Here is a 25,973-nt window from a genome sequence, read left to right on the forward strand (position 1 = left end):
CTTCAGCTTCCAGCCTGATTCCTTCCTTTTGGGGTGGCCAAGCGTTCATAGAGACATTGCTTTATGATCCTTTGATGTCAGCTCTTCCTATCATTATAAAGCAGAATTCACCAAGCGTTGGATTGTTCACCCACTAATAGGGAACATGAGCTGTGTTTAGATCTTCGTGAGACAGGTTAGTTTTACCTTACTGTAGCTTCTTCCCCTCCCTCCCCCCTCCCCCCTCTCTCTTTCTCTCTCCTTTTCTTCTCCCCCTTCCCTTCCCTAACCCACTAAATAAATATCCAACCTTACTCTGCCTGGCATGCCTATCCATGTCTCTGTCTCTCGCCCGCTGCATGTGAGAACTGTACTGTCCCTGCTGCTGCTCTGGGACTGCTGTCTGCCCCAGCTCAGGGATGTGCAGCGTGGTCTCATAGCCCGCTGCTGCTGCAGCCACTTAGGGAGCCACAGCATTTTACTTTTACCATTACACAAGCAACTAGGACTGTTTTGGGAAAAGGAAGACATCAGCATGGAATCAGAGTAGAAGTCTTCAGTCTCTGCTCCACCTTGCCAGATCTCACTCTGAAGACGCTGCACTGCTCCAAAGTACTACTGAAGTGGTTGTGGCTAGGGGGACCCAAACCTTGGCTGGGTCCCCACAACCTGGACTCTTGTAGCAGATGGCTCCTAAAGTAACTGACATCAATAAACACATATTTATAGTCTAGAGAGTGACAGTCCATTTGCTACATGGAACTATTTCAATTGAAGTGACCCAGGCTTTGTGGAACAGGACATAAATCCTAGCACTGGGAAAGCAGAGGCAGGTGGACCTGTTCTTTTGGGGCTGGAGAGAAAGCAGCAAAGAGCACTGTTTCTCAAGAGAACCTGGGTTCAACATCCAGCACTCATATGATGCCTCACAAACACCTGTAACTCAAGTTCTCGGGAATCGACTGCCCTTGTCTAGGTCCTCTGCAGGCATCAGGTACCCATGTGGTGCACAGACAAACGTAAGCAAAACATCCATAGAGATCAAATAAATAAATGCGAAGTTACCAGGCTGGGATACAGTTCAGTTGGTACAGTGCTTGCCTGCCTCGCACAAGGACCTTAGGTTAAATCATCAGTATTATAAATAAATAGGTTTTTTATGTTTTTTTATGCTCCTATGCTCTACAGAGAAATTATTACAATTATTCTTTCTACTTAACTCTAGGCGACACCACACACTACACAAAGCAGGATCTCTATTCACAGGTGCGCCAGGCCATGGTGGCTCACGCCTTTAATCCCAGCACTCAGGAGGCAGAGGCAGATGGATCTCTGTGAGTTCAAGGCCAGTCTGGTCTACAGAGTTAGTTTCAAGGCAGCTAGGGCTGTTACACAGAGAACCCTGTCTCCTAGAGCAAAAACAAAAGAAATAAACAACAACCAAAACAAAACAAAAAAAAAAAAAACATAGGTGCTTGCCTCCCTCCTCTTGGATTAGGGCATGACTTTTCCTGGAAGGCTTATTGTAGAAGGAGCTGCGGGCTGCTTCCCACGACCTCGCTAGCTTTACACCCAAAATAATTACACGGAAACTGTATTTATTTAAACACTGCTTGGCCCATTAGTTTCAGCCTCTTATTGGCTAACTCTCACATCTTGACTAACCCATATTTAGTAATCTGTGTAGCACCACGAGGTGGTAGCTTACCAGGAGAGATCTTAACCTGCGTCCATCTTGAAGAGGAGAGGCATGGTGACTGCCTGAGGCGTCTGTCTCACTGCCTTCTACCCAGCATCCTGTTCTGTTTACTCCGCCTACCTAATTTTCTGTCCTATCAAAGGCCCAAGGCAGTTTCTTTATTAACCAATGAAAGTAACACATAGACACTCCTCCATCAGCTTATCTCCCATAGCTCACAGAAAATGCCCTGCTCCTTGTCACCACCTAGAGCTTACTCACACATGCAAATAATAATGAAAGCAAAAACAAACCCAACAAACAAAAATGACTGGAATTTAAAGAGGAATGCATTGGTGCTGAGTCATGAATTGACTGAAGAACACAGAGCGGAGACCTGTGGCTCATGGTCCTTGGGGGACAGGAGTGTCAAACGACCTTTCACAGGGGTCTCATTTCAGATATTATGTATATCAGATATTTACATTATGATTCATAACAGTAGCAAAATTACAGCTATGAAGTAGCAATGAAAATAATGGTATGGTTGGGGGGGTCCCCACAGCATAAGGAACTGTATTAAGGGGCCGCAGCATGAGGAAGGTTGAGACCCAGTACTGTAGAGTTACAAAAATGAAAGCAGCATGCAATCACTTCTATCAGAGATTATTTTTACACCGACATGTGAAAAACAGTCACTAGGCGGATTGCTGGAATATAGTGCCATGAAGATGTCTTTCCCAGGCATAGTTTGAACTCAGTGCTTTAGCCTAATCTTACTCTACTTTAGTTCTTACACTAAAAGCTTAATTTTGCCTAATTTTAGAGTGCTAATGCTTTTTATGGCATGGAATCTCTTCAGTCTATGCTGTTCTGGCTCTCCCTGGATTATCACTAAAATGCCTTTGGTGTTACATTTTTGTCTGGGAAGCAGACAAAATTTACTGATATTCCAGCACCCACAAAATGACTCTGAATCCAGTTGGCCAAGGCTGATTGGTATCTCATTTAAAAAGAGAAATTAAAAACCAAAACAAACAAAAACCAAAACAAAACAAAAAGTCCAAGAGTTTGCTTAAGAGATGTCAGAAGCTTTAAACTCCCATGTGCAGGGTGCTCCGCCTCTGTCCCCTCCCCCCACAAATCCATGACTACTAGTTTGACTTCAGCAGTTCTGATGCCAACTATTTGTTACAGTGAGAACATGACTCGAGTAAAGCACAGACCAGCATCAAGTCAGGATTTTTGGAGTCTGACTCACTGCAGAGGCCGGAGGAAGTCTTTCCTACCTCCCCTGTCCCACCCACCCCGCCTCAAGTTCCGCTGGCGAGAGGAGAGCAGGGTGGCACTAAAGAAAGTCAGTTTGCCCCCAGCCGTGGTGGCACATGCCTTCAATCCCAGTACCCGGAGGCAGAGGCAGTCGGATCTCTGTGAGTTCAAGGTCAGCCTGGTCTAGAAGAGCTAGTTCCAGACAGGCTCTAAAGCAACAGAGAAACCCTGCCTCAAACAAACAAACAAAATGTCAGTTTGCATCTACTCACACAGGTGGGAAGACCAAAGTGAGAGAGAAAAGACCCTCCAGAATAAGAACAAATAAACCTCAAGGGATCCACGTATCAGCCCCGGTAGTACATAGGAACATGGTTGGGCACTGTCAGTGTGTCAGTGTGATGTCGGCGGTCTGGGAGGCTTTACCTACTTTGGAGTTTCCCGGTTACTTGTAACTGCCCGCACCTGTCAAATCAAAATTCACCCAGAAGAGTTAGTTGGGGGCGTGGTGGTACACGCCTTTAATCCCAGCACTAGGGAGGCAGAGGTGCTGGCGGGAGGATCTCTGTGTGTTTAAGGCCACCCTGGTCTTCGTAGTGAGACCCTGTCTCAACAAACACACAACGGAGTGAGTTTGCCTTCGTCCTTGTGTCCGCATCCGGGGCTGTCTCGCGTAGTGGAGGAGGCGGGGGGGGAGGGGGGGGTTGGGGTGGCTGAGAGGTGGTAATGAGTCACCCGCTCAGACGCTCACACCTTTTATCCCGTGTTTTCCTGCAGTTACCTCTCGGCATTTGAACAGAACCCTTGAACTCCAACCCAGAAGCGGGGTTGGGGAACATCGCCCCAGGAGAGTCCGCGAACTGGTCCAGGTGAGCAGGCACCGGGGCCGGGACGCCCCGCCCGCGCCGCAGCGCGCACGCGCAGCGCCCGGAACTTACGCGCGTTCTCGCCGCGGGCTCGCGCTCGGAAGAGGGCGGCGGCGCGCGGGGAGCGGGAGGCGCGCGAGGCCGACGGGCAGAAGCCGTGAGCCGTGTAGCTGCACAGACCCGAAAGCCGCCACCGCTGCCGGGACGCTCGGTACGAGGTGCAGGGGACGCCAGAGGTACCCGGGTCCCTCGCAACCCTCGGCTCTGCAAACTTTGTGCGGGTGCCCGGCTGCCTCGAGGCGCGGGGTGGGAGAGGCTGGGACCCCCGAGCCTCATCTGGCGGGCATGCACCCGCGACCGGCACCGCCAGCGCTTGGAAACACTTGGCTTTCTGCCATGCCAAGTACTCAACTTGAGCGTCTCTCCGCGGTTGTAGATTGCTGTGTGCGGTGCTCACATATGGCTCTTATTTCTCCTAAGTCTCCCTGCTCTGGAGTGAAGTTGAACTGTGTTGGGCTTGGGGTAGGGGAGGGAGCCGAGTGGTATAGCCGCCTTACGTGGATTGTATAACTACCTTGTATTGAAGTAGATGCTGCCAGTGGCACGGGCTAGTGTTGTGGTAACCGGGCATCTTGGAGGCAAGGGAAGGCGGATGGTTTACCAGTAGTCTCGATGTCTAGGGATACTAAAAACAACACCTTGTACTTTCCACTCAGGAGAGCCTTAGGCATTTGGCTAATGTTCTTTGGTTAGTTTTCAATGGGTTTATAAGTGGCAGAGCTGTATTTTCCCGTTTTGCAGATGTAAAAACAAAGGCAAAGATTCGGATTCTTAACCGACTTTAATGAAATGTGGTCCAAGAATTTTAACGCAGATTCTTGCTCCTAAGTAGCCACTTAGAACTTTAATGAAATCCCTGAGGTCAGTGAAAGGTCAGAGAGGCCAGGGTCAGTGGTCTGCAGCAGCAGGCTTCCACCACAAATCTAAGTGTCTCTTGGACAAGATGCAACTCTTTTTTCTAACTGCTTCCTCTTTAAGAACGGGGGGAACAAAGGTACTGTATGTCTTCTTTGCAAAGTTATGTGTGTTTAGGGCTGCAATTTTGCCATTGCCTTTTGTGTCGGTTCCTTCGAGAAACGGAGGAATGAGGTTCCCCCAGAAGGAGTAACCACGTCTTCCTCCTCGCCAGAGACACCTTAAGAATTCACATCAGGTCAGATGAGGGCCGAGAATTCCCAGGAGGAGGGAGGAAGGAGCCCTGCACAGGCGGCTTTGACACATGGGCCCCGCTCCTGCCTCCAGCTCTGACTCACCTTCTGACGCTGGGGGAGGAGAAAAGCTGCTTGGTATTTTTGGCTTTCCCCCATAAAACGGGAGACAGTTGGCTTCATTCGAGTCTTCTCAGCATCCTTGTCGAGCGCGGCTGAGCCGAGTTCTCCTCTGAAATCTTTGCTACTGGCTGACTGCAGGTATGCATTCTGTGAGGTGCCTTAATCGAATAGCATGCGGATCTACTCCTATCCTAAGAAATGGCTAGAGGCTCTAAGTCTGGGAAAGAGAGAACTCTTAGGTGTATGCCTTTGCATGTGGGGTTTTGTTTTAAAACAAGATGGATTCAAAATATTTTCCCAGCGTCACAAGAAAGGCTTTGCTCATTCTGTATGAGAAATTTAAACTTTACAGATGAGGTCTTTGTCTCCCTTTAATCACCTTCCGAAGAACAGCTGTGTGTCCTTCTGTTGGTATCTCATAGATTCTTCCCACCATTTTCATAGATGTGTATTTGCATAAGTGATTTGTTAACAATTATTGTAAAGTTGATTGGTCCTGTTTATAGGGATTTGGTTTCTAGAACAGGTAGCATGCTTTTAAAGTAGTACAGTTGATTATAAAATTACGTTAACTCTGACTGCACCTTGGTATTTCCCGCAGCAACAGGCAAATGAGCCCTTCACAAACATTTTTTGAGAGTAATTGACTCATGATGCCTGGGCTTTACTCTCAGGTGCAAAATGGAAACTTCCCTATTAAAACACAGACAGGCAAGACCAATAGCAGCGGATTGTCCTTCCTGAGAGAAGACACAAGAGGGAGTGGAAGGCAGGGAGAGTTGCTAAAGCAACCAAGGCAGCCTGGGTATAAACTTACAGGGCCGGCGTTTAAGGTGGTAGCTTCATTATTTATGATAGCTTCACCGGGGAGACACAACAGAAAGGAAAGCGTTAATAAGGGTCACAGCTCAAGCCAGCAATGTGAGGAAAAGATCCCCGTAACACAACGCATGTCAGCCTGTCAGCAGTGCATGGGTTCACCTAGCAAACATTTCTTAAGTTGTTTTGCTGTTCCGGAGGCCTTGTGCTAAGTGCTGAGGTAGAGGGCAAATGAGGGCCCTGACCTTAGACGCTGAGTAACAGTGACGTTCAGAGAGGACGGGTTCTTTCCCTGGGTTAGGAGAATGTTTGGTAGTCAATGGTGTATTTACTTAACCTTTTCAATGTGACTTATAAAGAGAAAGAAATACACTGAAAAGTTAACGATGAGTTATTTTAGAGAAAATGTAAGTGTAACTTAATCTCGTAGGCCAAGGAGTGGACTCCATCTTTCTCCCCCATCTTCACACTACTTTTCTAGGACAGTCAGTTACTACACCGGCTTTAATAGAAATAATCTCCTTTTCCTGTGACTTTTACCTCCTAAGTACAAACCTCTAAACAGCACCGCTGTTTATTCTTTCACCTTTATGCAACATTCTTGTAGGTCTTCTTGTTTGTTTAGAGACAGGGTCTCTCTGTGTAGTCCTAGCTGTCCTGGAACGCACTCTGTAGACCAGGCTGGCTTTGAACTCACAGAGATCCGCCTGTCTCTGCCTCCCGAGTGCCGGGATTATAGGCATGTGCCACTATACCAGGCTTAGATCTGTCTTTTGGTTGGCATTTTATATATATATAATTATTCAGCATTACATATACAGACATGGACATATAGATAATTGTGTAAACTCATGTACTATAGTGTTTACATTTTTAAAATTTGTATATTTTTATATGTGTGGGTGTTTCAGCTGCATGTTTGTATTATATGTGTGTCTAGTGCCCAGAGAGGACAGAAGAGGGTATCAGATCCCTAAGACTGAAGTTACAGAAAGTTGTGAGCTGTCTTGTGGGGGCTGGGAATTGAACCTTGGTCCTCTTCATAGCAGTCGGTGCTTTTATCCATTGAGCCATTGCTCTAGCCCCTGCACTAGGGTTTTTAAAGCTTCGTCTACACTGTATATTGGTGAGTAGTAGTATACCTACTACTACAGACTGTAGTTGATTCATTTTAGGGTGAACATACCACAACTATCTGTCAACTGTTGATGAACATCTGGATTGTTTGTGGCCTTGGGCAATTATGAATAGTTCTGGGTCAGATGTGATGCTCCTCTTCCAAAGGGGTTGTCCCAATTGACATTCCTCCAGTGACATCCACCTTGAAGTCATAGGTCTCCCTTGTTTGCTGTTTAACCACAGTAGGCTTGGATGTTTCTTAAGTGAATAAGTGACATGGGGTAGGGGGGTAGCCTGGTTCCTGTTGTGTTTATGTGAATGGTGGTTTTACCTACATGTATGTTTGTATGCCACATGCTTTCAGAGGGCAGAAGGCATTGAATCCTCTGGAACAGAAGTAATAGACAGTTGTGAGCCACCAGGTGGGTGCCAGGAATTCCAGAGTCCTCTGGAAGAGCAGCTAGTGTTCTTAACCACTGAGCCATCTTTCCAGCCCTATTAATGTGTTTCTATGTTCATGTTAAGTTCTATGGTTTGAGTCTGGCAGTGGTGGCAACAAGCCTTTAATCTCCAAGTTTGAGGTTAACCTGGTCGGTCTATAGAATGAGTTTCAGGACAGCCAAATCTACACAAAGAATCTCTGTCTCAAAAAACAAAAACAGAAAGTTTGATTGTTTGGGTTGATTTATCAAACACCAGAGACAGTTTTCCCACTGTACTTAGTTGAAAAATACTCAACAGAATCTTTCTTTCTTTTGGTTTTTCAAGACAGGGTTTCTCTGTGTAGCTTTGGTGCCTGTCCTGAAATTAGCTAGCTCTTTTAGACCAAACCAGGCTGGCTTCAAACTCACAGAGTCTGCTTGCCTCTGCCTCCCAAGTGCTGGGATTAAAGATGTGCACCACCACCACCCAGCCTTTCTATTGATTTTATTTGACAGTTTATAGTCATAGAAAATTTACCTATGTAAAACAAGGTACTAAAAATAGAAGTCTTTAAAGGCCTTAAGGGCCTCCTACTCCCAGTGAATGCTTGCTTTGGACCGAGCCCTAACGGTAGAACTCAAAAGTGTGTGAAGTGGGCATGAACTCAAACCCATCCTTGATCAAGGACCCTGAGGACAAGGACAGACACATGTGTGTATGTCCCTAAGAGGCACAGAAGACAGCGTCTGTGCTACAAGAATAATACAGTTGTCAATTCAAGTTTCTCTCTCTCTCTTCCTTCACATTTAAAAGCAATTTAGGATACATTCGCTACAGAGATGTCCTGCTTTTGGAGCACACTTGTTAGGCTTTGGTTTGCCTGTGTTTGGGTTTGCTGGCTGGAGTTAAAATTAGGGATGTGTGTGGGGGTGAGGAAGGAGAGAAATGAAGTCATTGCAAGACACTAAATTCTGGTCTGTATTGAGTGCCTGTTACATCTCTGTCCTGAGAGCTTGGGTTCTGTGACCTCAGGTTCTAGCTGACCCAGGAGACCCTTTCTCACAGCCGGAGGGATGATGCAAGAATGAGTTCAGAGCACACGAGGGCCATGGTTCCTTTCTATTTCTTCTGTAAGGCACCTTAAAAAACACTCTATTGTAGTCCTTTCGGTTTTTATTTACGTATGCTACAAATACTTTTTTTTTGCTTGTGAAAGTTTTCTTTTTTTCATATCTGGCTTTCAAGAAAAGATGAGTGGGAGGGAGGGAAGACTGTGTGCTTTGATAACCCTTGACCTTGCAGCTGCTGCCACAGTGCTTGCCAATGACTTGTCAGTGAGGCTGGCTCAGCTCCTCGGGCACTTTAGTGGTGACGCTGACAGGGAACATTTCCCGTCCGGTTTGTCAGCTGTGGATGCCTCCTGCCATCTCATAGTCTCTGGAGGAAAAGGCCCTTTTGAAATCTAAGCTCAGTCAGGACCCAGATTCATGGCTTGTGGCAGGCTTTTTTAAAAATTATTTTTAATTTATTTTTGAGATTATATCATTTTCCCTTTTCTTTCCTGCAAGCCCTCCCATGTACTCCTTTGCTTTCTTTCAAACTCATGACCTCCTTTTTCATTGTTGCTGCATGTACTTGTGAATATGTATATATACATGTACTCCTAAATATATTCTGCTCAGTCTGTATAACATTACTTGTATGTGTGGTTTCGGGGCTGCCTACTTGGCACTGGATAGCCAGTTGGTGTGCTTTTCCCTCAGAAAGACTATTATCGCAGGCTTTTCTGACTCCTTGGTCTTTGAGTTTGTAGCTGTGTCATGAGACAACTCTAACTAGAACATTCATTTGCATAGCAGAGAAGGCCTGTGAAGCCCCAGCCTTCATCTCCTAGGAGGTGGTGAGGAGGGGGAGGGGCAAGGGAGAAGGAGGTGGGTTGCTGTGAGTTTGCCATAAGTGATTAGGAGACACTGGTGGAAATAAGTTTGGGGACAGTGTTGTCCCCAAATTACATATAATTTTGAAGTTGAGATTTTTTTTCTTTTCCCGTGAAGAATTCAGCCAGATATGGTGTCCCATTTTTATATTGTTGCCACTTGGGTGGTGGAGGCTGGAGGATCAGAAGTTCAAGGTTAAGTCGGGTGGTGGTGGTGCACGCCTTTAATCCCAGCACTAAAGAGGCAGAAGCAGGTGGATCTCTATGAGTTCGAGGCTAGCCTGGTCTACAGAGCGAGTGTAAGGACAGGCTCCAAAGCTACAGAGAAACCCTATCTTGAAAAAAAAAATTAAGGTCACCCTCTGGTAGACAGCAAGTTTGAGGCCAGCCTGGGTTTAGGAGACCCTGTCTCAGAAAGCAAAAATCACAATAAAGTGACTCCCTCTTGGACCTGCTCTCTTTCTCCTTTACTGACACGGTGTCTACTATGAATTCCAGTTTCCATCCGACCTATTTACTTTCATATTGTTTATGATACTGTGTGTGTAGCTCACAAAAGTGTGTAACTCCATTCCAGGCCATCCGATGACCTCTTCTGGCCTCTTCACATATCTGAGACACACCCGTGATGCACAAAGGTGTGTAGGCAAAAACACCCCCCCCCCACATAAAACAATTTTTAAAAATTAAGAAGGAAGAAGTGGAAATGAACTTGCCAGCACCCTTTTAATCTGGTATAAACCCCACGCACAAACTGGGTCAATGTATATGATAACTCTGTGGAGGGAGAAGGGTGAAGCTTCCTGCTGGAATTTTTAGGATTCTGATCTGGTCCAGTTGCACATCAAAGGGTAAGCTGGCCAAGGGTGATCGCTAACTCTGAAGGGCTTTCTTCCTGTGTACTTAATTCTAATTTAAGAACCCTTTTGTCTCCTTAAAGTAATAGTGTGAGCTTTTGGGGACCGATATCTTGGGAGGACACCTTCATTTTCTGGTCCTGCTTCTCAGGGGACAGTCCCAACTGTGTCGACCTTGAGGATTTATGGCTTTTTGTAAAGTACCTTGACTTTATGTGCGGTCACTGCCTTTCACCAGGCATCTGAGGTTCACCTCTTCTCTTTGACCTTTCTGTAAGGTCTTAAGGTATTATTTACATGGGCTGTTGCGTAGACTATTCCAAGCTGTTAACAGACAGGTGTGGATGTCTTCACGGGCTCTCAGCAGCATCTCACTGGCTCGGTTTGCTTGTCGTTTCACAAGGACTACCCGAGCTCCAGCGGTTTAGAACTTGGAGAGGTAAGACCTATAGAACACACACTGACCTCATATTCCTTAATTCTTTCTCACTGGACCTTTTGGGAGTCTTGAGAATGGCTGGTCTGCCATGGTCAGGTTGAGTGGCAATCAGCAATGCCCAGCTGGTGGCAGGAGGTCCTGGTCCTGGACCCAGAGAACTCACATTCTCTATAGAGGCTGGGAAAGCGTCTTCTTCACCTTCCCGTTCCCCTCTGATCCCTCATCTGGGAGCAGAGTAATGGTGATCATCCTGGCGCTCTGCAGGCTCCAGTGGCGTCTGCAGTGGGACAGGTGCTCTTGCCTGCTTCTGCAGGTTCTGTGAGGCAGAGGGAGGCGGGAGAGTGCACAGCACCCCCCACACTAGAATGTGGATGCACCACGCCTGGCGTCTTGTGGCCTGCAGACTTTGATCTGTAGTGGTTGGGGTATTGTCTGGAAGCCTGCATTTCTGTCAAGCTCGTGGAGGGGGCAGTGATGCTAGCATTGGGAGACACGGAGAGAGTGGGAAGGGGCAGTATCAAAGGGCCTGCTATCTGCATCTGGAATCTGGAAATGAGGATCTTGGAAGGCAATAGTGGGTAGGATGGGTCAGCAGATAAAGGCACTTGCTGCCAGGGTTGATGACCTGTGTTTGATCTCAGGAACCCACATGGTGGAGAGAGAACCACCTCTGACCTCCACACATGCTCCATGGCATGTGTACACCCAGACACATGTACAGTACACAAAATAAAACGTAATTTAACAAAAAGTAAGGCAATAATGGCATCATGCCCTTAATGGATTGGAGAAAGAGGCATGCTAGTGTAGCCTGTAAGACTCTGTCTGCCATCATCTGGATGTGCTGCCCCAGGCCCGTGTGCCGGAGGCTTGGTTTTCAATGTGGCCGTGTTGGGAGGGTGGAGCTTTGAAGATGTGAGGCCTGCCACCAGGTAATTAGGTCACTGGGGCATCACCCTCAGATTAGCGATTGGTGCTATTTGACAGTGGGTTTTCATGAGGGTGAGCTTTCCTGGAGCATCAGTCTGGCCACCTCCTAGTCTCTGCCATGGTCGCATCCTACCTTGTCTCCCACCGTGATGTTGCCGACTGTGTTGTGATGCAGAGAGAGGCAGCACAGATGAAGCAGACCGTACATGGACTTGCAGCCTCAGAGACTGTGAGCTACATAAACCCCACTGAGAAGTGGATTTCTGAGAAGCCCCAGGGCCTCGTGTGGATCAAGCATGTATTCTACTCCTGAGATATTTAAGCAGCCCCTTACATACCCCCGCCCTCCGGTATTTTGTCACCGCAGTAGAAAATGTACTGCTCATCTCCCTCAGGAACAACTGGGGTTCTGGCATTGCTGACTGATTTTACTTTGCTTTAGTTGTGGGTTCCTCCTTTGCGTTGCCATTCGAATTACTTAATGTCTGTCTCTTTCCCTTATCCAGTTGTTCTTAGTTAGATGTGTGTCATGCCTTTCTTCATGATAATGAGATTTTTGACAGTCCTTTTTTTTTATTTTGGGACAAGGTTAGCCCAGGCTTCCCTTAAATTCACTCTGTAGGGGCTGGAGAGATGGCTCAGAGGTTAAGAGCATTGCCTGCTCTTCCAAAGGTCCTGAGTTCAATTCCCAGCAACCACATGGTGGCTCACAACCATCTGTAATGGGGTCTAGTGCCCTCTTCTGGCGTGCAGGCATACACACAGACAGAATATTGTATACAAAATAAATAAATAAATAAATAAATAAATAAATAAATAAATATTTAAAAAAAAATTCACTCTGTAGTCCAGGCCTTTAACTCCTGATCCTCCTACCTCACCTCCCAGACACTGTGATTATACAATATGGCCACCACTCTGCTTCCTAGCACCTGTGCCCTGTACCTTTAATGATCTGTTCACAGATTTCTGTAGAACAAGAACCCAGACCTTGTGCAGTGGGGACAGCTTGTATTTGCTTCTTAATGGCTAGGTCTTCAGTGGGCAATTAAAGTCAGGCGTGACTTGGGGCCTGAGGCTAGGCTTGTGCTCAGGTGTCTCCCATATCTTTGATTGATCAGCTGGGACTTCCCTTGGGCTGCTGGTTGGAAAGCCCACTTAGAGCCTGTGGAGAGATAGTTGTTGGACTAGTTTGGGCTTCCTCACAAAGTAGCACCAGAGTTCTAAGAGCAGGGTCCTGGTTAGAACCTCACCTTGAGGCCTTCACAAACCTGGGTTTCCAGGGACACCAGCCCCAACCTGGGAGACAATGTCAACATTACACTGTATGTTAAATAACACAGTAAACGCTGCCCTGTGAATGAATGACAGCTGGGTAAGCACCAAGCCGGGTAGGAGTCAGGCCCAAAACTTCAGTTCTAGGTCAGGCTTGGTGGCGCACACCTGTAATTCCTGTACCTGAGATGGGGAGGCAAAATCAGGAGCTCAAGGCCAGTGTGTAGGCTGCGGGAGATCTTGTCTCAAAGTCAAAAAGATTTTAGAAGATTCTACTTGAGCAGTGGTGGCACATGCCTTTAATCCTAGCACTCGGAAGGCAGAGGCAGGCGGATCTCTATGAGTTCAAGGCCAGCCTGGACTACGTACAGAGTGAGTGCCAGGATAAGTTCCAAAGCAGAGAAAAAAAAAAAACAACCTTTTTTTTTTTTCTTTAGTTTTTTCCAAGACAGAGTCTCTCTGTGTAACAGCTCTGGCTCTCCTGGAACTCATTCCAGCTGCGTTTAGCTATTGTGCAGTGGGCTAGCAAATGCGTCCACACAAGGTTGAGGAGATGGTCAGCTGGTCCCGCTATACAGGCAATGCTTGGTAGTTCTGTCGCACAGATTGAACTGTCAGAAAGTGTTCTGTTTTGAATCTGGATTTTTCCGAGATGGTATCTTATACTATAGTCCAGTTACTTGGTCCTCACAATAGCCTAGGCTGGCCTCAAACCCATTGCATCTTCCTGCCTCAGCTTCCCAAGTTCTGGGATTCCAGGTGTTTTAGTTTCAGGTGTACTGGGTGTATTTGCCCTCATCCAAGAATGCTGCTGTATTGTTTCATTAATATAGTGACAAGCAAAATGACCTCGCCTCCTACTGTAGACTGTCGAGGTGTCCCGCTCAACCAGCTGACTTTTACAGTTCAAAGCCACTTGTGGGTATCTTTTATTTCAACACAAATATTACACTATCGTTGTTAGAATTGTATTTTTTAAATTGGTTGTGTATTTAGTGTTCTGTCTGCATGTATACTCACGGGCCAGTAGAGGGCACCGGATCTCATTACAGATGGTTGTGAACCACCATGTGGGTGCTGGGAATTGAACTCAGGACCTGGAAGAGCAGTCAGTGCTCTTCTGCTGAGCCATCTTTCCAGATGTATTGTATTCTCCTAGAATGGTATTCTTAATGTTCTGTCAAGTGTTTCCTTAAGGAAAGATTATCAGTCATGTTATGATTTTTAGGCTGAAGTGTGGGAGGTAGATGTAAGATGATCAGGAGTTCCAGGTGAGCCTTGACTACATAGTGAGGTGGGGCCTAGCCTGGGCTACCTGAGACCCTGTCTCTGAAACAGAGTGACTCTCAACTTTTCCTTCAGTGGTGCACACTTGTGGTTTAATAGTGAAAATAGATGAGAAAAGTGTAGTATTTATTACTGCGTAGGCTAAAATGCTTCTGTTTTAAAAGGAGTAACCTTAAGGTTTCATTGTTTTTTACAGAACTAGATAGATGCTATCTACAGAAGGATAAAATGTGATTGCATAGCTCTTTGAGTGTAAAAAAGTAACAGTGTTGTAGGGGCTGGAGAAATGGCTCAGGGCCAAACATGCTTTTTGCTCCTGCAGAGGACCCACTTGCAGTTCCCAGTCCCCACCTATTTCTAGCTCCAAGGGGATCCAGTGCTGTCTTCTGGCCTCTGGGCACGTACATACATATACCCAGTCAGACAAATCGCGCGTGCGTGTGCGTACTTTTAATTCACACACACACACACACACACACACACACACACACACATGTCCTCCTCCCACCCCTCTGTCCCTCAGAAGTTCCTGAAGCTAGGGATATTTTATTATTTTGTTTATTTAAATTAAAATATAATTACATCACTTCTCCCTTTTCTTTCCTCCAACCTCTTATGTTTCTTTCATCTCTACTCTCAAATTGATAGTCTCTCTCTTTCTCTCTCTCTCTCTCTATATATATATGTATATATATACACATATATATGTATATATATAATGTCTGTGTATGTATGTACAAATATATAAATACAATCTGAGTCCATTTTTGTTTTGTGTGTATATGGTTTCAGGGCTGATCACTTTGTACTATTACCAGTTATGGTGCTCATCCCTGGAAGAGATTAATTCCCCTCTCTCAGCGGTCATTAGTTGCCATAGGTCTTTGTCTAGGGATGGGCCCATGTAAAAATTTCCTCGTTCCTCGTTAGCATGCCTATTGCTATCGTCATTGTTCAAGTTTTGGTTATGCAGCCGTTTCTAAGAGAGGCAGTCACACAGCAGACTTCCTGTTCTCCAGGTCTTAGAATTTTTCCATCCCCTCTCTTGATGTTCCCGGAGCCATAGAAGCAGGAGCTGTGATATGGACTGGGCTCCCTGCAGAGCCCAGGTCTCCTCCTGGGGTCCAGATGAGTTCTTCCACTGTGAGTTCCATTTGCTGTAGAGAAGTGTCCTTGCTGAGGGGTGGTAGTCACATTTGTCTGTGAGCATAAGGGTAAGATTTAGAATGCAGTCAGGAATTGCGCTCTCTAGCAAAGTGGTTATAGGAGAGTCTTTCCTAAGGTCCATGACCTCACTAGCCCCAGGAAGCCGGCTAGGTTTCCAGTACCGGGCATGATGCCCCTCCTCTTGAGTGGGTTTGATCAAATTAGACAGCTATTGGTTGCCACCAGCATGTGAGAGCCACTTACTGCACTTTTGTGGCTGTCTTGCCATGCCGGTCATTGTTGTGGTTCTTTGGTGTCACATTTGGGGAGGACTATGAACTGCTCCCCTCCCTTGGTAACCTGGGTAGGACTGCCTGGTAATGGAAGCTAGACTATGGTAAGGAGCCCTCCAGGTCATCAGATCCAACTCCATAGTCTGCGTGCTGTGTTCTAAATATGTGGTATCTCAAGCAATGGGGGCTGAACTTCAACCTCTGAGAGGCACCCAAAGGCAATAACAAGAGTCTATATTGTTTTTTTGGAGCCATTTGGACCCTGACCAACATCCTAAAAGATTCCTTGTGATTAGTACCAGTTTGTAGTCTATGATTTGGGTTTTTTTGTTTGTTTTTTTGAGACAGGGTTTCTCTGTGTAGCTTTGGAGCCTGTCCTGGAACTCACTTTATAGACTAAGTTTGCATCAAACTGCTTCTCCCTCCCAAGTGCTGGGATTAAAGGTGTGCATCACCACCGCCCGACTAGTCTATGGTTCTTGTGGGGATTGTCAGCCCAAGCGTCAAGACTTCAAATACATTATGTATATAATATTTCTATATATACACACATAACATGTATATAATATATACAACATGTATATTACACATAGATACATATTTGCAGTTCTCTCTAGCTTTCCTGTCCCAGTGTGGCCACTTTCTGCATTTTTAACATGAGAAAAAATAAACACAGCTAGGATCACTACTTCTTTAACTGCCGAATCTAGTGGCTGTCAGCATTAGGAAGGAAAAGTAGCATTGGTGACACTCGGGTGGATGCTCTGACCAGGCCGGGACTTCCAGTCATTTTCAACCACATTGGCACTGATCTGCATGTGGATTACCAGTGTGTAACCACAGGACAGTTCTACACGCCCAGAGCTCTGCACGCCAGGAGCAAGGGCAGCTGTTACTAGCTGGTGTGCTACAAAGACTAGAGGCCCGTGTGACACACTGACACTAAACTCCGTTAGTTCCTAGTGCTTGGTGGTTATTATCCCGAGGCCAGGCCTCAGTAGATCGCCTGGCTGTTCCTGAACTCGCTGCTGTCCTCCTGTGTCTCCTTCTGCGTGCTTGGCATCCCAGACATCCTTACACCTGATTTTTCTATTTTGTTTTGAGACAGTGTCTTATGTGTCCCTGGCTGGTCTGAACTTGCTACATAGACCAGACTGGCCTTGAACTCAGATCTATCTGCCTCTTCCTCCAAGTACTGTAATTAAAAGTGAGAGCCAAAGACGCCGGATTTTAAAATGCCCCCAGAGCACCCCTGCCGACATTCTGTGTTTGTTTTAGGACAGCCCTGCTTTGGTGCCTCTGGTGTCCTGTTGCTGTTTCCTTGGTCAGGAGCCATTTTTTTTTCTTCTCAGAAGAAAATGCGACTGCACCACAGCTTGGGAAAGCTGAGGTAGACACCATGGTCAGTCAGCATAGGGATGCTCCCATAGGCCAGTGTGCAACAGTGGAGGGACCTGCTCACTCAGCCCTGGGGCAGTCTTTGCTCCCGCACACGCAGGCCAGACTTCTGTCTCCTAGCACACATCTGCTGTGCTGATGTTACGTGCCTGTGATGTAATACCTGTGGGCTTTTATACTCTTTACATTTAGGTTCTACCATTCTTAGAAATGGGTCACACTAGGCTGCTTATGCCCACTCAGGGACAGCGCCTTGTGTCCCTATGCCATGAGGAAGGTCTCCTGTACCCCGGAGGGTGTGCAGGCAGGTTGCGCCAGTCCTCTTGTCTTGGATATCAGGTGACCTGCAGGAGGAGCTTAGCCCATCTGGGCTCAGGCTCGTCTGTCAGTGTTGAAAGGGGTCCTGCTGCTGTCGGGACACTGTGACGAGGACACAGTGTCCCACACAGTTCCACAGAGAAGCAGTGTGTGGTGCAGAGCTGGAGGACACTTTTTTGGGAGCTTTCCTGGCTTTATTTGCCTTCTCCAAATTGTAATCATCCCGCCCTACCCAAACGTGAGTTTTCCATCCTGTCGGGGCAAGGGGACAGGATGTCAGAGAAGTGTCTGTCGTACCTGCCCTCCCAGCACTCGCTGACAGAAGGCGTTTTTCTAAACCTTGTAGCCAGCTTTGGCATTTTGGAGCAGGTTTGCTGGCACAGGACTGGCGGTGGCAGCAGGAACAGAGCATCGTGTCTGCCTTGCTTGGATTCTGCCTGGAGGACGCACAATCTGTCCTCCCTGTCCACGCTGAGTGCATGAGCAGTAAGGAGCGAAGCCTGGCCTCCAGTCTGCCTCCAGCCTGGCCTCTAGACTGCCTCTGCACAGCCTGGGACCCTGGAAGACCATCCTGCTGAGAAGGCCTCCAGCCTCGGCACCCAGCTCAGGAGGGCCAGCAGCCTCCTGGATGGCAGGATTATTTGGGAGAACACAGGCTGAGTTTCTCCTAACTAGGCAACGAGATAGCCATGTAGAAATTTGAGTAGAGAGTCGTCAGCGCTTTGAGTTTTGTATTTATTGCCACAGTGGTTTTGTTCGGGGGAGAGCTCACAGTCTGCACACCTGTACACCCCCCCCACACACACATACACACCTTCCACCATCTCCTCCTCTGCCTCTGCAGAGTACACTTGGCCCCTGTCATCCTGCAGACCCCTGTGCCATGAGGCAGCACTCTGAGCACCTCAGCCTTTGTAGGATGTCCTGGGTGGTACCACATGGTACCCAGTGCTTCAGCGGTTCTCAGATTGCTTTGACCCACAGCAGCAGCACCTAGGAAATTCAAGTTCTCCAGTCCTGCTCAGAACCACAGAAACTGGGGCCAGTGGTCTGAGTCCTAACAAACCTTCCATGGGATTCTGACAGGAAAGTCACTGCATTGTGACAGAACTGAACCTGGCTTTGGGTATAGTATAAGGGCTCATGTAACACAGGCTGGCCTCTGGGTTGCTACATAGCTGAGGATGATCTTGAACCCCTGATCTCCCTGCCTGTACCTCCCAAGTGCCGTGATTACAGGCACGAGCCGCTTATGTGTATGCTTGTTTGCCTGGATGGATGGATGTATGCATGCATTCATGCATGTACTCTGTGCATTCCTGGTGCCCATAGTGGCCAGAAGAGGGCATCATATCCCTCCTAGAACTGGAGTCAGGTTTGTGAGCTGCCTTGTGGGTACTGGAATGGCACCCTAATCCCTTATAAGAGCAGGGCGTGGAGCTCTTAATGCCGACCAGGCGTCTAGTTCGCTGTGGTGGTGCTGGTGTTTTTACATTGTTAACTTGTTGCGTGAGGCATATCACAGCTTGTGTGGAGATCAGAGGACAACAACCCACCATGTGGGATCTGGGGAAGGAACTCAGGTCCTCGGGCTCAGGGGAAGGCACCTTTACCTGCCTTACCAGCCTGAGGACTAACAGTGGATCTGAGGAGTCATGCATGCCAGGCAAGTGCTCCACCATAGAACTAAATCCTAGCCCCTAATTTTTCTTTTAAACTATTTTATTATATTCTCTTTTCTTTTGCTGGTTTGCAATGGAGACAAGGTGTAGCTCAGGCTGTCCTTGAACTTATGATCTGTCTGCCCCAACTCCCCAGTGCTGGGATTATAGGTTTGCCTCACCATGCCCAGCTTTCAAAACCATCTGCAAGTGTTAAATCTATATGCCATGTAGTAGTCTTTACCTCTAGGTATTTAACCAAGGGAGACCATTCGCTCACACAAAGGTCTGGCCCTGAACATTATGGTATTTTACTCAAAATAGCCTTCAGCTAGAAACAATGCAGTATTCATCAGCAGGTGAGCAGATAAAGAAATCACATGATGTTTTTACACTGCTGAATACCACTCAGCATCAAAAATGGAGTTCTGCCCAGCATCACTGATGAATCGCATACTCTGCTCAAATAAGCCAGACACCCCCAAATTTCCAGGACTCTTATAGACAACTTCAAAGCTAAGTGTGGTGGCACATGCATGTAATCCCAGTACTCAAGAGACTGAGGCAGGAGGATTAAGGAGATTAAGGCCAGCCTAGGCTACATAGGTGGTTAGTAGTTAGCTAAGCCTAGGAAGATTCTGTCTCACACATACACACACACAACCCAAAGTAAAATGAGGTTGAGGGCCCAGGAGGAATGGATTATAGGGAACATTATTGAGTGGGGTGCCTGGGTAGTTATTATTTTGAAGGTCCTGTGTCTGGAGTATTTGGGTCAAAACTGTCAAGTGGCACACTTCATGGTTATGTCGGTTTGCACATCATTTACATGTGAGCAGAGCTGTAAGCGTGATGTTTATCTGGGTGAGGCGGGGGTCTGTGTGGGATCTGCATGGGGATCTGGAGATGGGCATGGTGCTTGTCGGGCTACAGAATGGACAGAGGCTAAAACGGGGATGAGGATGAACTTGCTGACTCTCCTCGACAGCAGGGCCAGCTGGTGGCACCGCTGCCTCTGGCCTTGCTGTGAAGCTGTCCTGGACCCACATCTGAAGATGATGTTCACCCCACCCCACTTCTGTGCCCCATGTCACAACTCATTTTTCCTGCTGTGACTTCAGGCTCAGGTCTTCATGCTCCTGGGGTGACGGTGGGTGCCAGGAAGGTCTTACAGAGGCCTAAGGGGCACTCTGATGCCTTCAGTGGTATGTGATGTGGCCCTGAATCACCGTTGTCTTCGTCATTGCCAAAACTGTGCCTAATGCTTGCCGACTGTGGGCTTATGTCCCTGAAACTTAGTTGGTATATTCCTTAAGTCACGTCAGAAATGTTCAGCAGACCCCTGCTTTCAAGATTCATTACATATTTGATTTTAGCAGCAAAAACTCAGGAGGAGCTGGGCTGTGGTGGCACACGCCTTTAATCCCAGCACTCGGGAGGCAGAGGCAGGCAGATCTCTGAGCTTGAGGCTGGCTCCAAAGCTACAGAGAAACCCTGCCAAAAAAAAAAAAAAAGACCCAGGAGGAATGGCTTGCGGCTTCCTGACTCACTACATCCTTGTCTTCCTACAGATCTGATTTGTATACACTGTTTAACCACTGCTTACCTAAGACCTTCTGGATCCAGACCAAGGGCTGCAGCTCATTGAACTCCTCAGCACGTGAGTACCATAACGCTGCCGCTATGCAAGATGTTTGTCTGGCTGAGCACTCAGGTTTCCCGTGGCACCAGGCGGGTGTTACACACTTATCCTATGAAACGCGGTGGCTTGACAGTGAGAGAGTGGTGTGTCTGAAATCTCAGGAAACCAATAATTATCTTTTCCTTCTTGAGGCATAGTCTCATTGAGTAGCACAGCCTGGCCTGGGACTCACAATCCTCTGCCTGGCATATGCTACCATGCCCGGCTCAATAATTTCCTTTTCTGTTGTTATAAATATACACCAATATTTTATAGTAAACACTTTACTAATGGGAAAACATAGACTTCAGATACTGAACTAAATTAATGTTAATGCCAGCACATCCCTGAATCCAGCAGAATTCACCCGGGAGCTTCAAATTGGCAGAGGAGGGTAAGGCTATAATTTATATTACCCAGAGTCAGCTCAGCTGAATTCCTGTTTAGCTGATTGGCAATAATAAAATTTGAAGATCATGCCTGACCTTCAAAGGTGAGGGTTTAACTCCCTTGGTGCTTATTAGCATGTTTGAGGCAGGCCCTGATTCACTCTCCAGCACTGTATAGATAAACACACACAATGACTATGCCTTCAAGTTGCCTGGGATTATTTTCATTGAAAGGCTACAGTACTTTACTCAAATTTAATTGGACTTGCAAAGTATTCACAGAACATAAAAAATAAGAAATAGGTGTCTTGGGGCTGGTGAGATGACTCAGTAGGTAAGGGTATGTAACATGAGGGCCTGCTGCTTGTTGGGGTTTCTGTCCTGCCCAGTTCCCATAGCAGGTAAGCCCCAAAGAAATTACACAGAGTCTATATTAATGACAAACTGATTGGCCCATTAGCTCAGGCTTCGTATTAGCTCTTACAACTTATATTAACCCATTATTCTCATCTATGTTAGCCACATGGCTCAGTACCTTTTTCAGCAGGGTAGATCACATTCTGCTTCTTCAGTGGTCTGGGAAGGACTGCAGAAAGAGCTTCCTTCTTCCCAGAATTCTCCTGTTCTCATTGCCCCGCCTCTACTTTCCTATCTGGTTTTCCCGCCTCTACTTCCTGCCTGGCTATCAGCCAATCAGTGTTCATTTAATATATAATTGACAGAATACAGACAATTCTCCCGCACCAAGGGTACTTGTTGCCAAGCCTGATAAACCCAAGTTCGATCCCTGAAACCCATGTGGTGGAAGGAGAGAACCAAGCCTCACAAGTTGTCCTCTGACCTCCACATGCCCCCTCATATATACACACAGACACCCACTCAATAAATAAATACAAAAAAGTATTTTTAAATAGTAAAGAACAAAGATGGCTTGGCTCTTTTATTTCTGCTAGCTTCCAACTTAGTTTTGTTATTCCATAAAGGCAGATCATCACCTGCCTTGCCTGACACCTTCTCCACAAGGTCTCCCTGTCTAGAATTCAGTGTGGGAAGGACCTGATGCTGTGTCTCTGGGGTACAAACCGTTGGACTTCTGGGCAGGGACAGTGCCTTAGTGATAACGCACTTGCCTAGCCAGCTTCAGTCTGGGTTTGATCCCAGCACTGAAAAATCAAGGAATGCCCTTCCTTCAGCAGGATTCTGCCAGATGGCTCTTCAGGAACCAGTTAGGCATGTTTTCTGTCTTTAACTTTCCTAAAAATAGGGTGACTATTTTCACTGAAGGGCTTTGAAGAAAAGAAAGCTTAGTTTTATATTGATTTTTACATATTGGCATTACAGGCTACATTTCCTAATAGTCAATAGAAAGGGATTTATGTACTTCCTGCAAAGAATGCACTCTGCCTTAGAAAATAGCTTCCTAGTTCTCCCCCCCCCCCAACTCTCCCCCGGTACTGGAGGCAGCTGTGGCAAATGAGTAGTGTGTAAAGTTCTGACAGATACCTGTGTCTTGCAGGAAGGAGGCTGCAGTCTTGAATTCCCTGGTGGAGGACGGACTTCACCATTCTTTGGTCTTGCCCCTCCGATGATGAAAGTGTGACTGACTGCTGGCATCTTCATGAGCTCCAGAGGTCACAGCACGCTCCCACGGACTCTCATGGCTCCTCGGATGATTTCCGAGGGAGACATAGGAGGCATTGCTCAGATCACCTCCTCTCTCTTCTTGGGCAGAGGCAGTGTGGCCTCCAACCGGCACCTCCTCCAGGCCCGGGGCATCACCTGCATCGTTAATGCTACCATTGAGATCCCCAACTTCAACTGGCCCCAGTTTGAATATGTTAAAGTGCCTCTGGCTGACATTCCTCATGCGCCCATTAGATTGTACTTTGACACTGTGGCTGACAAGATCCACAGTGTGAGCAAGAAGCATGGGGCTACCTTGGTGCACTGTGCTGCAGGAGTGAGCCGCTCGGCCACCCTCTGCATTGCGTACCTGATGAAATTCCACAATGTGTGTCTATTGGAGGCGTACAACTGGGTGAAAGCCCGGAGGCCTGTCATCAGGCCCAACGTGGGCTTCTGGAAGCAGCTGATAGACTACGAGAGCCAGCTTTTCGGGAAGTCATCCGTGAAGATGATACAGACACCCTATGGTGTCATTCCAGACGTTTATGAGAAGGAGTCCCGACACCTGATGCCTTACTGGGGGATTTAGTGCTGCCACAGCTGGCATCCGCAGCCCCTCAGCAGCACCAGCATCCGCCACACACAGTCTTTTTCCCCTCTTTCTCTGGTTCTCCCGCGAGTGTTTCTACACTGGGTGTTCGGGTTTAAGAGATGTGGAGGGGAAACACATACATTGCTAGTAAAATTTTTTAAAACTAGCATTTTGAAATAGCGAACATGAAAATCTTTAACTGGCCTTTAATCCTTTATAAGACCTGGAACAGTGTAGGATACTGTTCCTGCTTTCTTTCTGGCTCCCAAGCCTTTTGGAGCCTTGGCAGGTGCAGGAGTCCATTGCAAAGATCCCCTTGGGCCCTGATTAACCCTCTAGAGACCAGCTCAGTCTCTACTGGATTAGCCTGGTCCTTTCTTTTCCTCTGTTATTTAGCGATTCTATAAGTTAAGTTAACCATTGTTATTTAGTTGATAAGTAATTATGATGAAATCTGTTGCAAAGACCCTCTTGAAATCAGTGTGCCCTGGGATTATATTAGCATTATTTTTAATAAATCTATCTGCTTAACATAAGCCCTTTGCTAATCATTTCAGGGTGTGTGCATGCGTGTCAGTATGCAGTCACTATTCCCTGTGGCCATTAGGATGCTCATGGTCTGTACTTAAAATAGAAACCCTGGCGGAATCATGTCGGTATTTCACACCCTTGCATATTTCACACCCTTGCAGACAAGCAGGAATCGGTATCATCAGCATGTGGGTGTAGGTGCGTCCAAGCTGCCGCTCATGAACAGTAAGATCTCAGGATAGCTGCGAATGTGGCCCCCGCATCATAGCAACGAAAGTCACGTCACAATATAAAAAGTTTGGGCACTCCTGCTGGCAAGTGTGCGCACACACACATACACACACACACACACACACACACACACACACACACGGATGAAAGGTGTTGCATTCCATTTTGTCTTGGTAAATCAAAGTGTCAAGTCTCCCATCAAAGAAATAGAAGACATGCATTTGCTCATCTAGTAACACAAAACCTCTCTCTCTATAGCATAAGCAAAGAGCAATAGCCTGCCTTAGCTCTCTTCCTTGTTTCACGATGAACCGGCTGCCGCAGCCCGTCAGGGTGGCAGCAGAGTCTAACAAGCTTTCCCAGGTGACTGCTGGGAAGCCAGGCAGCCCTCTGTCTGGGAGGAGTGCCAGCCAGTGCTTTTCCATTTGATTTGCGGGGTAGCTGGTCATGTGTTCATGGAATGTCTATTTTAACAAAATACAAACATGCCAGTGACGCGTATATAAATGATTTCTGTCTTGCAAGTTTTACCTGGTTTATTGCAATGCTTTTCCATCAATGTTACCTTTTCTTGTTTTATACTGTTTATCCACTCTTCTATGCACACATCATAAACAGGAAATTTTAAAACTAAATTGGGAAATCAGAGGAGCATACACGTAACATTAGCACATGACCAAAAACAATCCAGAGAGACTGGCTTTTTAGCATGAAGCCAAGCTTTAAGTCAGACAGTCTCTGAATAGGAACCAATAGGAATCATTGTACTATAGAAAGAAAATACTTGCTGACATTCTTTGTTATTAAGAAAAACTTACCTGCGGAAACCCTGGTGAGTGTTGGGGAGATGGCTCGGTTGGTAAATGACTGCTGTGTGACCATAAGGACCTGAGTTCATTCTCAGAACCACATAAAAAATGCCAGACCTGCTGCAGCCTCCCTTCCCCCTCCCCCCACCTCCAGTGGATCATGCAGATCTTCCGCTCCTAACCTCCATTTCCGCCCCCCCACCCACTCATTGCTTTATCCCACCTTTCCAGCAGGCACTCCCTGGGAATCCATGGGCTACTCTAACAGCAGAAGCACTCAAATAAGTCCATGTAGACCTTTTTTTTTTTTATTAAATCACAACAGATACAACAGTGTTTTTTGTTTGTTTGTATTTTGTTTTTTGAGACAGGGTTTCTCTGTAGCTTTGGAGCCTGTCCTGGAACTCACTCTGTAGACCAGGCTAGCCTCGAACACAGAGATTCGCCTGCCTCTGCTTCCTGAGTGCTGGGATTAAAGGTGTGCACCACCACTGCCCAGCTCCAGTTGAGAATTCTTAAAAGAGGACACTTGAAAGGCTGAGAAATACTTAAATATCCAACGTGCCAGGTGGTGGTGGTGCATGCCTTTAATCTCAGCACTCAGGAAGCAGAGGCTGTGAATTTGAGGCCAGCCTGGTCTACAGAGCAAGTTCCAGGACAGGCTCCAAAGCTACACAGAGAAACCCTGTCTCAAAAAACCAACCCCCCCACCAAAAAAAAAAAAAAAAAGAAAGAAAAAAAAATAACACCCTTAGCCATCAGGGAAATGTAAATCAAAACTGCTTTGAGATTTTATCTTATACCTGCCAGAATGGCTAAGATCAATAAAATAATGACAGCTCATGCTGGTGAGAGAAGGTGAATGGTCCCTTGTTGATGGGAGTGCAAATTTGTGCAACCACTATGGAAATCAGTGTGTTGGTTCCTCAGGAAGCTGGGAATCGCTCTACCCCAAGATCCAGCTACACCACTCTTGGGTATAATAAACCCAAAGACACTTCTACCACAGAGCTATTTGCTCAGTCATGTTTATTGTTGCTCTATTCATAGTAGCCAGAAATTGGAGACAACCTAGACATCCCTCAACAGA

General features: G+C 46.8%; 1 protein-coding gene across 3 annotated transcripts; it reads left to right on the forward strand.

The window, feature by feature from the left end:
- Window positions 1–3,775: 3,775 nt before the first annotated feature.
- On the forward strand, window positions 3,776–23,848 carry Dusp14 (dual specificity phosphatase 14). Of its 3 annotated transcripts, none has more exons than XM_038327690.1 (3): window positions 3,776–3,795; window positions 20,596–20,684; window positions 22,611–23,848. In XM_038327690.1, the coding sequence occupies exon 3, from the start codon at window positions 22,713–22,715 to the stop codon at window positions 23,307–23,309; it is 597 nt and encodes a 198-aa protein (XP_038183618.1). In that variant the 5' UTR covers window positions 3,776–3,795; window positions 20,596–20,684; window positions 22,611–22,712; the 3' UTR covers window positions 23,310–23,848. The 3 variants fall into 3 exon arrangements, with proteins under 3 accessions (XP_038183618.1, XP_038183616.1, XP_038183617.1); XM_038327688.1 differs by lacking the exon at window positions 3,776–3,795 and adding an exon at window positions 3,865–4,003; XM_038327689.1 differs by lacking the exon at window positions 3,776–3,795 and adding an exon at window positions 3,948–4,028.
- The last annotated feature ends 2,125 nt before the right edge of the window (window positions 23,849–25,973 follow it).

Source organism: Arvicola amphibius, chromosome 4, assembly GCF_903992535.2.
Source record: "Arvicola amphibius chromosome 4, mArvAmp1.2, whole genome shotgun sequence".
Lineage (NCBI taxonomy): Eukaryota > Metazoa > Chordata > Mammalia > Rodentia > Cricetidae > Arvicola > Arvicola amphibius.